At 44.9% G+C, this 14,885-nt stretch overlaps 3 protein-coding genes across 4 annotated transcripts; all 3 read right to left on the bottom strand.

Annotated features, from left to right (window-relative positions):
* Positions 1-933: 933 nt before the first annotated feature.
* cldn26 (claudin 26) lies at positions 934-2,670 on the bottom strand. The gene has a single exon (XM_076019557.1). It carries the CDS (start codon positions 1,833-1,835, stop codon positions 1,068-1,070), a length of 768 nt encoding a protein of 255 aa, XP_075875672.1. The 5' UTR covers positions 1,836-2,670; the 3' UTR covers positions 934-1,067.
* Positions 2,671-2,820: 150 nt separating this feature from the next.
* On the bottom strand, positions 2,821-9,160 carry lztr1 (leucine zipper like post translational regulator 1). 2 transcript variants are annotated; one of them, XM_076019555.1, is made up of 19 exons: positions 8,576-9,160; positions 8,427-8,489; positions 8,284-8,340; positions 8,122-8,201; positions 7,922-8,030; positions 7,722-7,805; positions 7,576-7,633; positions 7,335-7,474; positions 7,054-7,255; positions 6,504-6,614; positions 6,310-6,402; positions 6,108-6,218; positions 5,710-5,899; positions 5,450-5,619; positions 5,081-5,364; positions 4,685-4,834; positions 4,296-4,401; positions 4,096-4,176; positions 2,821-3,655 (listed from the first exon to the last, which is right to left on the bottom strand). In XM_076019555.1, exons 1-19 carry the CDS (start codon positions 8,725-8,727, stop codon positions 3,539-3,541), a joined length of 2,358 nt encoding a protein of 785 aa, XP_075875670.1. In that variant the 5' UTR covers positions 8,728-9,160; the 3' UTR covers positions 2,821-3,538. The 2 variants fall into 2 exon arrangements, with proteins under 2 accessions (XP_075875670.1, XP_075875671.1); XM_076019556.1 differs by having other exon boundaries at positions 6,108-6,203.
* An 877-nt stretch (positions 9,161-10,037) lies between these two features.
* Positions 10,038-14,140, bottom strand: gal3st1a (galactose-3-O-sulfotransferase 1a). Its single transcript, XM_076019554.1, has 3 exons — positions 13,778-14,140; positions 12,061-12,206; positions 10,038-11,956 (listed from the first exon to the last, which is right to left on the bottom strand). Exons 2-3 carry the CDS (start codon positions 12,186-12,188, stop codon positions 10,807-10,809), a joined length of 1,278 nt encoding a protein of 425 aa, XP_075875669.1. The 5' UTR covers positions 12,189-12,206; positions 13,778-14,140; the 3' UTR covers positions 10,038-10,806.
* Positions 14,141-14,885: the final 745 nt, after the last annotated feature.

Below are 14,885 nucleotides of genomic sequence, written 5' to 3'. Positions count from 1 at the left end.
CATTGAGCTGCAAGTATTCTGTCGCAGCAGCCGCTTGCAGGGCTGCAGGTTGAAGCAGGTCAGCTTTGCATCAAGCGACACATCTATACCCACTGCGAACGTCACCAGTGCGACTGCACAACTCTTAGGCGTCTCTTACGGTTTAATTGTGCGTCACTTTTCCTATGAGAAAAAGTGAAAGTGCAGTTGCTGCAGTGTCTGTGCAGGACAGGGGGTTGCAGCAGGCAAGTAGAAAACTGCATATTTTTTTTAGGTGTTTCTGTCCTTCATTCCTCAAATTCAGGATAAGCTGTGCTCACGCCTCTGAATATCTGCCGATGCAGGGTCATTTTCCTGGCGATCTCGGGTTCTGTTTGATGAGCAACATAAAAAAAACAAAAACAAACAACGAAAAACCTCAGGCGGTTTCCAAAAAGCCAAGTGAGCGTGCAAAAGAAATCTTCTTTTGCACTCTTGCTGTGTTGCCGACAGTCCACACGTGCACGTGACGTCCAGTGTCAGTGTGTTTGTGTTGCTCTCTGCGGGACCTCGAGCAGATGTCAAAGAAAATTTGAATAGAGGCCAGTGGCGGGCTGAGCGCACAAAGATAACACAACAACCGATCAGCAGAGGACAGGCCTCAATCACAGAATGCATCACTTTGATTCAATTACACTGTTAATGGCAGCCGGAAAGGGATGCAGCCTCCAAAAAAACACATTGAAGGGATGACAGAAGACACATCATCCGTGAGCCGAACGGTCAGTCCTCAGCTGACTAAATGCTAAATGTTAAACACCACCAAGAGTTGGAAACTTGACAGACAGCGCTTTTATTTGGTGTCATTTCATTTCATAAGTTGTTGTTTGTCGATTACTTGGTTTGGAAAAAAATGTTTAACTGCACTGGTGTTCACTTGGAGTTTAGCATTCAGACTAACAAAGTGTACAAAGAAGAGACGGAAAAGCTTTCAAGTTACATCACACGGAAATATTTCTTGCTAACATCCAGTGAAAACCACCAAGAGGTCGTTTCAGTGCCTCAGAATTGACTTTAACCTTTGAATGGAGCGTGTGAGACACCATCATCTACAGGACCTCGGTCTTGAGGTAGTTCTTCATCCCGCGCGTCGCCTGCGGGCTGCTGGGCACGCTCGGCTGCCTCCGGTCAAAGTCTCCCATGCACACGGCAACGAAGAACAGAGTCCCTCCGACGAGCAGAGCCAAACCTCCAAACCAGCCGGAGAACATGGCCTCTCCGTACTCCCAGCGCGGCATCACGTCAGGAAAACCCTCGTCCCAGAATTCTACCACCATCGTGTAGGCCACGACCGAGACGGGAGCCAGAGTGGTGAGACCCGACACCCAGGACAGCAGCCCCCCGACGACCAGGCACTTTCTTTTCAGGCGCGGCCGACCCACGCACACCTGCACCCCGTCCAGACCAGGGAGGACAACCAGCAGAGCCAAGCCTCCGGTGCACACGGACACGGACATGAGCACCCTGGAGACCTGCAGGTCCATCGGCAATCCCATGATGGAGTCGAAGGCCTTGCACTGGATTCCCACCTCCTCCGCATAGAGGCAGGTGTGCCAGAGCCCAGAGAACCAGTTCTCCACCTCATTCAAGTCGGAATTCATGGTTTTCCAGAAAGGCAGGAAGGTGGTGACCAGCGACGTGACCAAACCTCCAAAGGTCACAAAGACGGCCGTTCTTTGCATCAGTTTTGTGGTCAGGAAAACCATCTTGGGTCTCTGCTGCGCCGTCACAAGTGTGGAGGTCTGCGTAGCAGGCAGCAGGTCCACAGACTGGCTCTGATGTCCGACCCACCTGCTGGGAAACTCTCCTCCATTCATTTAGCCACAAGTCTAATAAATGCACCTGAGAAGTGGGAGTGTAGCCAGCGCCGCGGCACAACAACAGACACACTGTTTTGTTTCACTCTTTAATATACTCGCAGTGAAACTGGATATGCGCCGAGGGACATGGAGCCGTGCGCACACACAAGTGGCTTAGATGAGAAGCATGAGTAAGTTGGACGAGGCGCGTTGACACCGAAAGAACTTGAAAAGTTATCCTGCACAGTCAAGGTTTTACTCTGTTGTTTTGAAGCCCTACAACTTATCTATTTTCTAAAAAAAGTGCAATTTACTTTTGAGAAAATTGATGAGACTCCAGCGCTTGTTGGCACTCGGACTGAGTTGAGAGGTGCCAAGTGTCTCAAGTATCCTGACCATGAAAAGAACCTTGTCTTCACTGCAATTGGAATTTACAAAGAGCTTTTACTGAACCAGCAGTAAAAGTGGCAGCTGATGGCAAAGAAACTGAAAAAAAGGCAAAGAAAATTTAAGAAAATTGATTCCAAAACCTGCTTGAAGCTGAAGGAATTCCAACCATCAGACTGAGAAGCTTTGTTTAGTCTTATCACCTGCAGATCTGTGTGCAAAGAGAAACCTAAGAGGGACAACAAGGCTTTTTTTGATGGGAGGTCAAAACATTAACCTTCAGCATTTACTTCAGTGTTTAGTGTTACAATGACTTCAGGCTGGGTCTGGGTGGCAATTTCACAACATTTTTCTGACAATCTAAACATTTGAAAACTGCATTAGCAGTTTTTAAAAGGCTTGTCCAGTGACGCATTAACGGCATATCTTCTGGAAATGAGTGAGATGTGTAGGAGGCTCATTGAATTAACCTCAACAGCTTCAAGGCTGTGAGTAATCACACTCACAGCCAGGTGTGAGGGATCAGTAATGTGTGATGCTTTAGCATCTGCTAATGTTTGCGTCATGTGACGTGATGTCCAACAGTTGAGAGAAGAGAGTCTGGGTTTATAGAGAACAATGTTGTATGCAGTTTATTAAGGCTTTTGATAGTACCCAAGAGGGTGAATACTGAACAACAGCATACTGATGTCACCCATATACGCTGTATTGTACCGACAAATAAAGCTAATCTGTGATTAGATTTTAATTTGACTAAGATTTGTGTCTATTGCCAATATCATATAAAAAAAAACCTAAAAAAATCTAAGGACAGGCATACATTCTTATTATTCCTATAAAATGTCTTACTTTCTACATTTAATCCAGTCATGTTAACAGTGTCAGAGAGGGATACGACAACATGAGATAAAAGACAGCATGAGATAAATAATCCAACAAATACAACAGACAGTGTAAAACAACGGACACATAGTAAAAATATCTATAGTGTCAAAATTTAAAAAACAAAAAACAAAAACAAGCAGCAACACTGAGTAGACAAAACTAAACGGGCATTTTTTTTTTGTGTCTGCGTAATGAAAATAAATTAAGAAACAAAGTAAACATACGGGGGGACGTAAGGTGTCATATTCTGGCTAAAATCATAAAATCTCACTTCCAGGGTGAGATCTGAAGTGAGCAACCGAGGCCAAACTAACACTGCTTGAAACAGGTGGCCGTGGACATGCAAGGTCCCAGGTAAAGGGAAGCGCTGTGCGTCGGGGAGAGGGAATGACTAGGAGCAGATGGAGCGGAGATGGCTATGGCTTCGGCGAGGGCGGAGAGGCAGCATCCTAAATGTCAGAGCCCATCTCAGCACACTGTTTGTCTGATATGTGTGTCGCGAGGGACTCAATGATGTCCAAAAGCAGCAGCTGACTGAGAGACCGCAGGTTGGGAAGCTTGGAGACCTTTGGAGGGGTGGGGGGAGGGGGAGGTAAGAAAGAAAAAGACAAATAAATTAAGATGATAATTCAAATCAGGAGGGGGGGGGGGGGAGAGCTGCACTTGTCATGCATGGCAAGAAAAAAAAGAAAACAAATCCAGGAAGAAGCTTCAACAGGAACACAAACAGAACTCCAGTGAAGGAGGGTGAGAATTGAGTGCTTTGCTACGTCTTTGGAAAACAAACGATAATCAGCGAAGCACTTTGACCCTCGGTGGTGTCGCGCTGTCATGATGTGGTGCTTGTACAGCCGGCCGCACTGTAAACAGTCTCGCCTCCACACAGGGGGAGGAGGGTCGACCACTAGGGGGCCAGAGGCGGCAGTCTCCCACAAAGATACATGGTTAGCTCAGCTGCAGTGAGTGGGCAGCAAACCCTCAGGGCTCCGGACACGAGCCCACCCACCTTAATGAACTGGTGGACGATGATGTGCAGGCAGTGCTTCTTCATGTCCAGCGCCTGGGTCTTGTCAGCCGCTTCCAGAATCTGAAAGTAGGAGGCGTTTTTTTGGAAAGAAGAGTGAGCGAGAAAATCATTGGTGGGCTCGTAGCATTTTTTTCCCCAGTTCTTAATGTCTCCGAGACTGGTTTCAAAAGGTAAGTTACCTGCAAGACATTCTCCACAGTGACGTTCATCTCCAGGTTCTGTTTGCAGTAAGCTTGCAGCCTGTTGTTTGAAAAGCCGTAGTAATATGGCGCTGCGAACAGATATCTGGCGATCACTCGTCAAGGACGAAGCCAAAACGACTCAATGAGACGGCGACAATGAAAACAGGGTCATTTTGGGAAGCAAGATTCCAGTGGCACGAGTTACCTTGGAATGAGACCGGCCGAGTCAGATGGTAACCATATGCAAACTACATACAAACTACAAGGGGGAATTCAATTTATAACATGCTCACAGTATTTATCTTTCGTTCAGTGCCGTCTTTTTAGGCTGACAGACACTTGACCTGGCAAATAAACATGTGACCATGTGACTTTGAGAAGGATACAGGGAATCTTCCGGGGGCATGTTGACGTCACCGTAGTAGATGTAGCGCAGCATGGACTCGAAGGCCTGCTTGCTCGGTACCATCTCGCCGATGGAGATGTTGACCTGACCGTCCTCGGGCATGAAGGAGCGAAACATGGCCTCAAAGTAACTTGGGGAGCAAAAAGACGGGAGTTAAGAATGTCTGAGGCTGAGCGGCTCAAACCAATGACAAGACAAGAAACTGGGACTACAACATAAGTCTTATTTTTTTATTTTGTTTAATGAAATTTTTCTTGACCTATATTTAACGACTACGACTCCTCCAAAACCGGGCTTAGTGACTAAAATCAAAGTTTTGTGGGGTAAGAATTCCTACTTTACATGCACGGACAGTAAAGAAGTGGGCAGTGTCTACCTGGACCGTGCTGCCAGTATGGCTTTATGGGCAGGGCGAGGGTGGCCATCCAACAGCAGGACGATATCACAGAACTCCAGGCCGCCTCCCTCCAGGTAGGCCTTCATGTCCTGGACCAGAGAGGTGCCGATGTCCACGGGCTGGTCCGAGTACACCCGGGGAGGCGGCTGCTGCTTTCGTCGCACAATCTCCACGATCAGCGGGGTGGAAAGATGCTCAAACTCTTTGGTCATGATCACCTGATTGAAGTGGGACTCCTTCACCACAAAATTAAGGCAGTGTTCCTGGAAGGGGGTGGAAATAATCGAATGGCATTAACGATGTGAAACGGAGAAAAGTGGAAGCTTCAGTTTTATTATTCGCACATACTTTAAGTTGGTCCAGTTGTAGTTTGTTGGCATTTTCGCAAACACTGAGCACGTTCTGCAGGTCCACGGACGCCTCAATGTACTGCACGCACAGCTGCTCCAGGCGAGAGAGCTTAAAACTCAGGGCCAGTTTGTACACATCCATGATCAGGAGAACATCCTGGACGTGGCCTGCATTCAAAACAAGACAAAACGCTTTTTTATTGTCTGCCGTAATGATGTAATGACAGAAAAACAGGCTAAACTCGAGTTGAGAGGCACCTCTGCGAGGGTACTGGATCTTGTCCGTGTAAAGGAACTGCATCAGGACTACAAAGGGCTGGGCCTCGGCCTCCCTGATGGACACTTCCAGCAGCGGCTGCGTGCCTGATGGCCTGTGGCCTGCTGGGATGTCCCTGGAGCCTCCACCTGCACCTTCATCACTTTCCTCACTGCTGTCCTGTTTAGACTTCTACAGAAAGATAACATAACATTTCAACATGGAACATGGAAGGATATTTTTTCCCCCACTGTTTTACTAATCTACTGTACCTGAGATTAAAATAGAAATAAAGTCAAAAATCACCAAATTTGGCATTTTTCATAAAATTTAAAAGAAAGTCAAGAAGTTATTCTTGCCAAAGACTTCATAAAACATGTTTGCGTTGCGCGGCTCTGACCTGTCGCTGCCGATCCCACGCCTGCAGTATTTTCTTTCGCAGCCACTGACATCTTGCAGTCACAATGGCAATGTGGCCCAGGACTCTCTCCTCCCTCTGTAAAGGGTAGAACTCAATGTGGGAAAAACACAGTATATTGAGACATTGAATGTTGGGGGTCTCTCTTTTATTTTGTATGTAATGCAAATCCACAAAGACTCACCTCGCCCAAAATGAACTCCACATCACAGAACTGACGGTTCTCAAACAGCTTTCCATAGTCCTCGTGAAGGGTACACTTTGGGTAGCAGGAAAACTGCAACAGCAAAGTTCATTTGTCAAAAGTTCCACGTGTCTGAAAATAACCAGTGTCCAAAATGCTGGAGAGCTAAATAACAGCCATGGATTGACGCTCACCTGGAATCTGTACATCTCCCCGCTGCGTACGTTGTTGTCCACAGTCCCTCCAAAGTTGTACATGGCATCCTGGATCACGGCAGCAGCATGGAACAGTCTCCCACTGGGCATCTGAGGAGGTAGGGGGGGCAAACGATGCAGCTTTTACATTTAAATTAGGAGGAAATGAAATGAATTTTCAAAAATGTTTTATCATAAAACATTTCAGATGTCAAGGCCAGGAGGAGTTATGAAATCACTGAGTGTTTAACAAGACTGTACATACTGCACATTCTTGATTATTACTGCAGTTTTCTATTTTTTTAATACACTTTCAATTTCTTATTCTTACATTTCTATGCTCATTTTCACTTGGACACTTTGAATTGGAGCTGTTGTCGCAACAAAAAGCAATTTAATTATGGGATTCTGATTCTGATAACAAGTGAAGGAATGAAATTTTGTCTGATAGGTAAAAAATAAATTAAGGTTTACATGTATTACCCACATTTTAAATGATGCAATAACATTCAAGCACTTTCACTCCATCCTAAATCTATTAAGGTCCCACCTCACTGTCCAGGCTCGGGTGGATCACCTCCCAGGTCTGGGAGTCCACATCGTAGCAATGCAGTTCATTGGGCAGAGTGTTGTCTGCAGCACCTCCAAAGACATAGAGGTGGCGGTCGAAGGCCACCATGGTGTGGCCATAGCGTCTCTGGGGGGGTGGAGGAGAGCCCCGAAGTAGGTGTTCGGTGGGGATGCGTGTCCACCTGTGAGCATGAAGCAAAGCTTAGACCCACCCGTGTGCTGCCAAACCACGTTGACTGTCGACACGATTAAACTACCCACATGTGGCCTTTAAACTCAAACTGGAAGAGATTGTTGGTGATTTTGGCTCCACTCTGACCGGAAAACACAAACATCTTGTCCCGGCATACGGCCACGGGGAAGTTGCAACAAGAAGGAGGAATCTCGCCACTCTGGGCAATCTGATGAACACAAGGACAAAGAGCATCAAGGTTAGCACAGTGAGTGCACTGCTGGTCTGTTCACTCATCTTCCAGTTCTTATGGCTAATTTTTATACTAGCCTCTTCCCAGCATGCATGTTCTCGATCTTGCAGACTTATCGTCCACATGTCATTCAGCCTGCAGGAGCAAGAAGAGATCGGTCAGTTTGGAAAAAAGACAAGTAAAATGAAGTCACGTAAATGGTGAGATAAAAACTTCCACATACCTGGCATTTCCATCATACCCAGCAAATATCCACAGTTTATCATTGTACACTGTGGCTCCATGTGCTGACCTGGCAACTGGCAAGCTGACGAAGAGGCGACAGTCAGCAAGACACGAGGCAAAATATTCCATTGAGGCTGAGATGAGCCAGAGCCAAAAAAACGAATAATATGAGAAACATAACAGTAAACAATACCGTACCTCCCCTCCACTTTCCATTCTGTCCACTGCCCTGTGGCAAACTTGTATTCAAAGAGGTCATTTTTGTTTTTCAGGTTTGAGTTAGAGTAGATGTCGCCAGTGTAGCCACCTGAAAAACGTTTTAAACGTGATATGAGTATGAAACAAGAACAAAAAGAACACATAATCAAGAGAATCATAAAGATAATTTTTAAAAGTACCAAAAACAAACATGCTGCTTCCATAAACAACAGCCGAATGGTGATATCTTGGGGCAGGCGGGGTTCCAGTGGTGAAGGCTCTGTCGGAGAGATCAAACATAGATTATTATAAATAATTCTGCATTGTCCAAACAGTTCTCTTAAGGTGCATTGCTTGCTTACCTGCACCATGAGCAGTCCTTCACATCAAAGCGGAGCAGGTCATTCAACATATTCTTTCTGTTGAAGGACATTTATTATAGCCTGAAATAATTTGAAATTCAATAATGAACTAAGTATTGCAACTATAGTTCCATGCAATTTACCCATTGTCTCCTCCAAAGACATAAATGGCATCCCTGTATGCCACAACAGTGTGCTTGCTGCGCCTGCATAGAAAAGTGCAAGTGAAGGTCAGCAAAACGAGGTGAAGTTGGAGGAAGCTGCGTCCTGTCATCATCTGTCAACATGCTACCTTGCGCCGACGAACTCATCACAAGGGGGAAGTCTTCTCCAACGATGAACAGTCTCAAACGGGCCAAAGTTGAGTGTCAGATATTCCACACTGTCCGAACAACTGTGGTCGAAATCTACACTCGGGGCCACTTTGGTTGATTTGCAGGACATTGTTACTTACTCATCCGGTCTAATTACTCCTCAGGGCCACTCATCTACGGGAACGTTCACCGCTGAGGCCATCGTTTATGAAAGCTTTTAGGTTTAAAGAGTCACGACACTTTCTACGACACTTCTTTTACCTGCGCCAGGAAGGGTTGCGGTAATCTGTGTTGCGTTAAAGGAGAACAGTCGGATTCTTGCGATGCTAAGAAACTAGCCGCAACGCTAGCCTCGCAGCTTAGCGTTGCGACACTTTGCGAGTTGAAACTAAACAATAACAACTAATTGCTACAGCAGAGGAGCGAACAAATCGACTGACAGGCAGCGTTAAAATATTAGCCGCTCAGTGCAACGCCCGAACGTCCACATTTCCAGAGGACACCATCCCCTCAGAGCTATTAGCAACACCAAGCTAGCAAAACAATAATGTCGTCATCGGGCAGTCACGCGGCCACGCCCCCAAGCACATGAGCGCTTCACTTCCTGGTGCGTGAATCTTTACCCGTCCTTCTAGCAATCAGGTAACAGTTACAGACATTAATACATCAAAAAACATCTTTTAATTTTCATGCATGACTAATGAAGTTTTTTTTTGTTAGAAAAAGCTTGAAAATATATTTCATAAGTTATTTTTTTCCCTCGTAATTGTTATTATGGGTTGCACTAGTATGTTATCTTATTTTGCCCTATATGGTGATAAGTCTTTTATTTCAGACTAGAATACTCTGAATCAAGATTTCAATCAAACCCTTCGACCATTATTATTCAATAACCAGACCTCAGTGAGGTATCAGCGTCTTTTGGTTCAGGTGGGGCTTTGTTGAAATAGCGCCAATGAACAAACAATGACATGAATGCTGTGCAATCAAAAAGGATCATTCATTTTCTGATTCATTCTGTGAGCCTGAATGGTATTGTTTTTCGTTTTTTTTGAAGGAGTAAAAATATATATTGTCAAACACAAGTTTAATAAGGGCAACTGGAACGTCGGCATGATTCATTGTTCTGTCCAAGAACGTCCAAGAAATATTTCTGTGCATGTTTTATTATGTTGGCAGCAAGGATGGTTGGTCTTATGTAATGCCCCATTTAGAATTAACAAGAATAGACTACGTTCTAAGATAGTGTGTGACGTTAAGTGAAAAATGTAAGAAGTATGTTCATTAACCAGCCATTTAGCGTTACTTTTACCATGGATGTATTATTCATTTAAAAATTTAATACAGTTAATACTTGAAACATGCTCTGCTTTTGAAATTCATGATGATTTATCATTTTATGTTATGTTATGTTTGTTAACATACAATTGGCCAAAAGCGTTGATTCTTTTATTTATTTGTTATCATACAATTCCAGATAAAAGAAGGCAGGGGTGCATAGAGGACACAATCAATGGAGGTAATTAGTGACTGAATGCAATAAGACAAAAAATATGTTGATATATTCAAAAAGAAATCTAATTAATCACATGCGAACACAGTCACTGTATTGGTGCATTTAAAGATGGATTCAACTCCATTTGGCTGACAGTCGTTTCATATTTGGACAAAAGCATCAATCTGTGTGAACTACAGGATTATGCATTGAGAGAAGAAAAAACACATATGACAAGAAAAATATTCAGGGGATGCAAAAATAAACAGAAAGCAAAATGTGATACATTAAAAGCCTGAACAATAAAAACATGACAGAGCAATTTAATCTGTTGTGGCAACAGTTTTGTCTTTATTATTCTGTGTGTTGATGCATCTATTCCATTCACCTAAACTTGTAAAATATGTCAAAGATACAGACCATAAGAGTAAGAAACGGAGTAGAATATTAGACCTCATCCACATGTCAACTCTTTCACTCGTTACAGATTGTGAGGTCTCAAAGACAATTCTTTAATAAAGCACCTGTCAGACCCCTGACACACTTCTGTGCACAAAATATCTCACATCTCAAGTCAATATTGATTCATTTCATGAAATTAGAGGTGTTGTTAGATACACCACCTGACAGGTACCTCCTGTGGAATCAGTTACCCTCTGATTCCTCTCATTTCAACAAGTCTCTTGAAGTTGCATTGGCCGCTTTTGCACATTGTCACCAGTTAATGATATCTCGCACGTGGCCCCACAGTTTAGTAATCCACAAGTTTACCCCGAGTTCTGTGAGGTACTGAATCTCTGGTGTCAACATCTTCCGGCACAATTTCCGGTGTGCCTTGTCCACGTTTTTCTTCAAGTTGTAGCCCATGATGGACTTCTCGCCGATGGGCTGCCAAGGCTTCATGGAAGTCTCTTGGATGCTGCCAGCTTCCACAGCCTGGCCTCCCTCGATGCAGATGGACGCCATCTCCGCGTTCCTTCTTCTGAGCTCTGCCACGTCTTCGGCCATCCTCTTTCGTCCGTATGCATCCACTTTCTTCCAGAAGGTGGCGTTGAAATGCAAGTACAGCTTCCAGTCGATGGCGTTCCACTCGAGAGCTCTGGCTCTCAGCTCGGGGGTCAGTTTAGAGACAGTGGATCCTTTCCGGGCGTTGAGCTTGAAAAAGAGCAGGTCATCCATCTCCCAGCAGAGGGCATCCTTGAGCAGGATTAGTGATTGTTCAAAGTACTCCACCAACATGACCAGCTGGAAACGCTCAGTGATGAACTTTATACCCTCCTCTACCCGTGGGTCGTCCAGCTCCAGAGTGTTGTCCTGTCCGAAGTCAAAGAACAGCAGATTCTTGAGGTAGAAAGAGTTGAAGCCCTCCGAGTCGAAGTAGTAACGGGGGTCGCGCAGAAACTCTGTCAGCTTGTCTTCCCCCGGGATCTTCCAGGTGAAAGGCACCAGTCGGCCGAAGTAATGAAAAGACGACTCGAAGAGCTCCGCAGGGTCTCGCAGGATGGTGATGTAGGAGGTGTCTGCGGGCAGCAGCTTGCCCACCTCCTGTGCGTCGAAGCGCATGTGATTGCAGATAACATTGAAGCACATTCCGGGCCTGTAGTCTTTAACCTGGGAGCGCTGGAACAGAGAGGGGTAGAAGAAGTCATTCCTGCTGTTGGGGAAGGCGAATTTGAGCCGGTGCTTCTCTCCGAAGCGGAAAAGGATGTTGAGGAAGGTGCTGCTGGCCGTCTTGTGAGTCTTCATGAACATGATATCCACTTTAGGAGTGCAGGTCTGACCAGTGGTTTGTTGTGAGCTGTTTGCTGTTAATTTGGGAGGGATGTGGGATGGACGATGAGCACAAGAGTAAGGCACTGGAACCCTGCACGGAGAGGAGGTCGAGAGATGAATCATTATAATATATATGCATATGTTTCACAGAGTGTTCTAATAAGGTGGAACGTGCACCAGCATGATGGTTCTTACTCAGGCAGGCTGAAGTGGATCTGTGTGGTGGAGAGGCAGTAGAGCAGGATCATGCAGCTGGTCAGGATTGTACCCAGGACCAGCCCTTTGCACATGGACTTCCACTGCCTCCTGTGTTTGGCAGTCATGATCTAATGAAGCCAAACCTTCAAAAAGAAAACAACCATCGTTCATAAATAAATGTTATGATAAAGATTTTTTTTTTGTCATCGTCAAGATAAAGAACAACAGAGATAAAGCTGTAATCTTTCAAAAACACAATAAACACAACATTTTTTTTTTGTGTGACGTCATTGACGTGATCATTTTGCAGAAAACTAGCTTACTTGCATATGCTGTTGTATGCGCAACCTTTGCCTAAACTACTTCAAATAATCCTGTAGCTGCATTACCATCAACTATAATTATGGTTAATTTACTGTCATCAGATGTTTGGTCACAATCTATTCTTTTTCATGTTGTTTTGACTCAATTTAGCCTTCAACTGGCTTCAGGGTGACAATTAACACAGAATAAAGTTATATTGTTGTACTGTTGCTCTTTAAAATGCCATGTCCGCGACCAACCCCGGGTTTTTCGGCTCAGCATAGGATAAATAATGCAATGTCGTGGAAAGCGATATTGTATTCCGCCCTATGGATTGCAGTAAGACGATCCACCTGCTGACTAAGCTATATCAGAAACCAAGTGGCACTTACCACCTGGAATCCTGAGCCTGATGTGACCCAGTGTGAACTCAAAACCGAGCTCAGCCAATAGAGGTGTGCTGTAAATATTGATCAACACTTGTGTAAGTCTGTGAGACACAGGTATTATTGCTGTTCACATCATAATGAATATATGAAAAAAATGCACAATCTTGTCACAGTGATAAATACATTTTCAATTTCTTTTTTTGATTTCTAAAAAATTATTAAACATGGTCACTTCTTTTTTTTTTTACTTGTTTTTCATCAGGTTGGGGAAAATGTCCAGAAACAAACATCAAAGATGTACAATGATTTCATATTCAGGAAAAAGTAAAAACATTTAATTGTTGATATTTTATGGACTACCACTTTTAATTTCCCCATATGTTCCAGTGAGTGCACGTGAAAGTACCCCTTCAGGTAGCACCTGCTGCCACTTTGCTAATTTTGCTAATTCATTTATTTCACATCAACGTCAAACTCTCTTCCCTTCCCTCGGTTTTAACTAAAAAGTGATGAATATTAACCACGAGGGCCTTCTGAGTGTCCCATGCCAGTCTTAAATATGGTGTGGTGTCCAGTGTTTCATTTATTATTTAGTTATATTTCATCCAGGTCGGGTTGTCTTATACGGCACTACAAACATTACTCTGCAAACACGACTGAGAGGGGCATTCGTTCCCTTTGTCTGGACTTTCCTGGAGGCCGTTGTGGTGGTATGTGAGAGAGCTTTGTATGTGTGGGGGGATCAGCAACCACTGAGAAAAGACATTGGAGGAGAAACTGCTACAAATTGTCCCAAATTGTAAGAATTATTTTAATTATTCTCAAGCCTTTTGTTGATGGAAATACTTAAGTTTAACTTTTCAACATATAACCTTATGAGAAGTTTGCACAAGTGATCCTGTCCCACAACACATTTAGGTTTTACACACCAAACACGAAAGCAAGTGTATGGTTGAGAGTTAAATAAAAGGTCCGCGTGTCCCACAAAATCACCTTTTGAGGTGCAAACAATGTCCTCTTACCTTCACACATGGATCCAAAAACAAATCATTTAGCGTCTCTTGTATGCAGTGGCATCACCTTCTTCCCAAGCATCCAATTCCAGATGATTGCGACACATCCATCTCCCTCACTGCAGCTGTCCCTCAGTCTGATCTTGACACGCACACAGCGCTACCGAGCCGGCGCGCGCTTGCCGACCGTCCACTCGGTCACGTCTACTCGTTGCCGCTGATCTCATTCATCTGGTCGCTTCTCCTCTTTCTTTGTGCGAGCGAGCACACCTGATGCCCCAGGCTACCCCCCACCGATTCCCTCTCAATTCCACAAGTGATCCTGCTGAATGAAGCACTGCTGGGAGGCTCATTTGGCCTTGTGTGACGTCAGGGTCGCTGTCAGGGGACATTGTCAGAGAGTAAAGAAAAAAAAAGACGAATGGGAGGAAGGGAGGGAAGAGCGCAGCATAGTCGCTGTTCTGTGTCGACATACAGAGGACCATTGAAGGAGGAACACTGGACTCTGAACTGCAAGCTGATAGGAGGGGAGGAAAACGCTGGTAAGAAGAACAAATGCAGAAATTCAAAGCACAAAGGCTCTGATTGTTCCCGTCGACCAGGGCTGCTCTCGCTTGCATTGTTTGAGATGCTTATTTAGTATTACAGTCAATATGCAAGCAGAATTTGCTCAAATTGAAAAACCGCCTCCACAAAGGAAAGCAGCACGCCAGGCAGGTGGACTGCCACGCAATGGAGCAGGACACGCAGCTCGACCTTTCTTATTCTCTCTCTCTCTCTCTCTGATGGACGAGTCTTGGTATTTTATCTTCAAAAGAGTGATATTAAGCTGTGCGCACCATATGCGACAGTGAGTACAACTTTCATGCGGTCAATATTGCCTGTGCAGTCGCTCGTTTGAGCAAGACAGCAGCGAGCTGGTTGGAGAGGAAATGAACCCTCAGCTGCCAGTAAAGGTCAATTCTGCCCTGTTGAACGGGATGCAGCAATATGTGCTCATAACACGTCGTTTCAAAGCTTCTCCCATCAATCACATGGTGTCTTCGCTGCCGCCCCCCCCCCCCCCCCCCCTCGCCCCTTGCTGTCACGATCGGGAACGACACTGCCGCTTTTGTTG

The sequence above is a fragment of the Nelusetta ayraudi genome, unplaced genomic scaffold (genome assembly GCF_046127955.1).
Source record: "Nelusetta ayraudi isolate G7.1 ecotype Tasmania unplaced genomic scaffold, CSIRO-AGI_Nayr_v1 ptg000010l, whole genome shotgun sequence".
NCBI classification, from domain to species: domain Eukaryota; kingdom Metazoa; phylum Chordata; class Actinopteri; order Tetraodontiformes; family Monacanthidae; genus Nelusetta; species Nelusetta ayraudi.
Note: the sequence above shows the minus strand (reverse complement) of the source record. Positions and strands in the feature narration are given on the sequence as shown.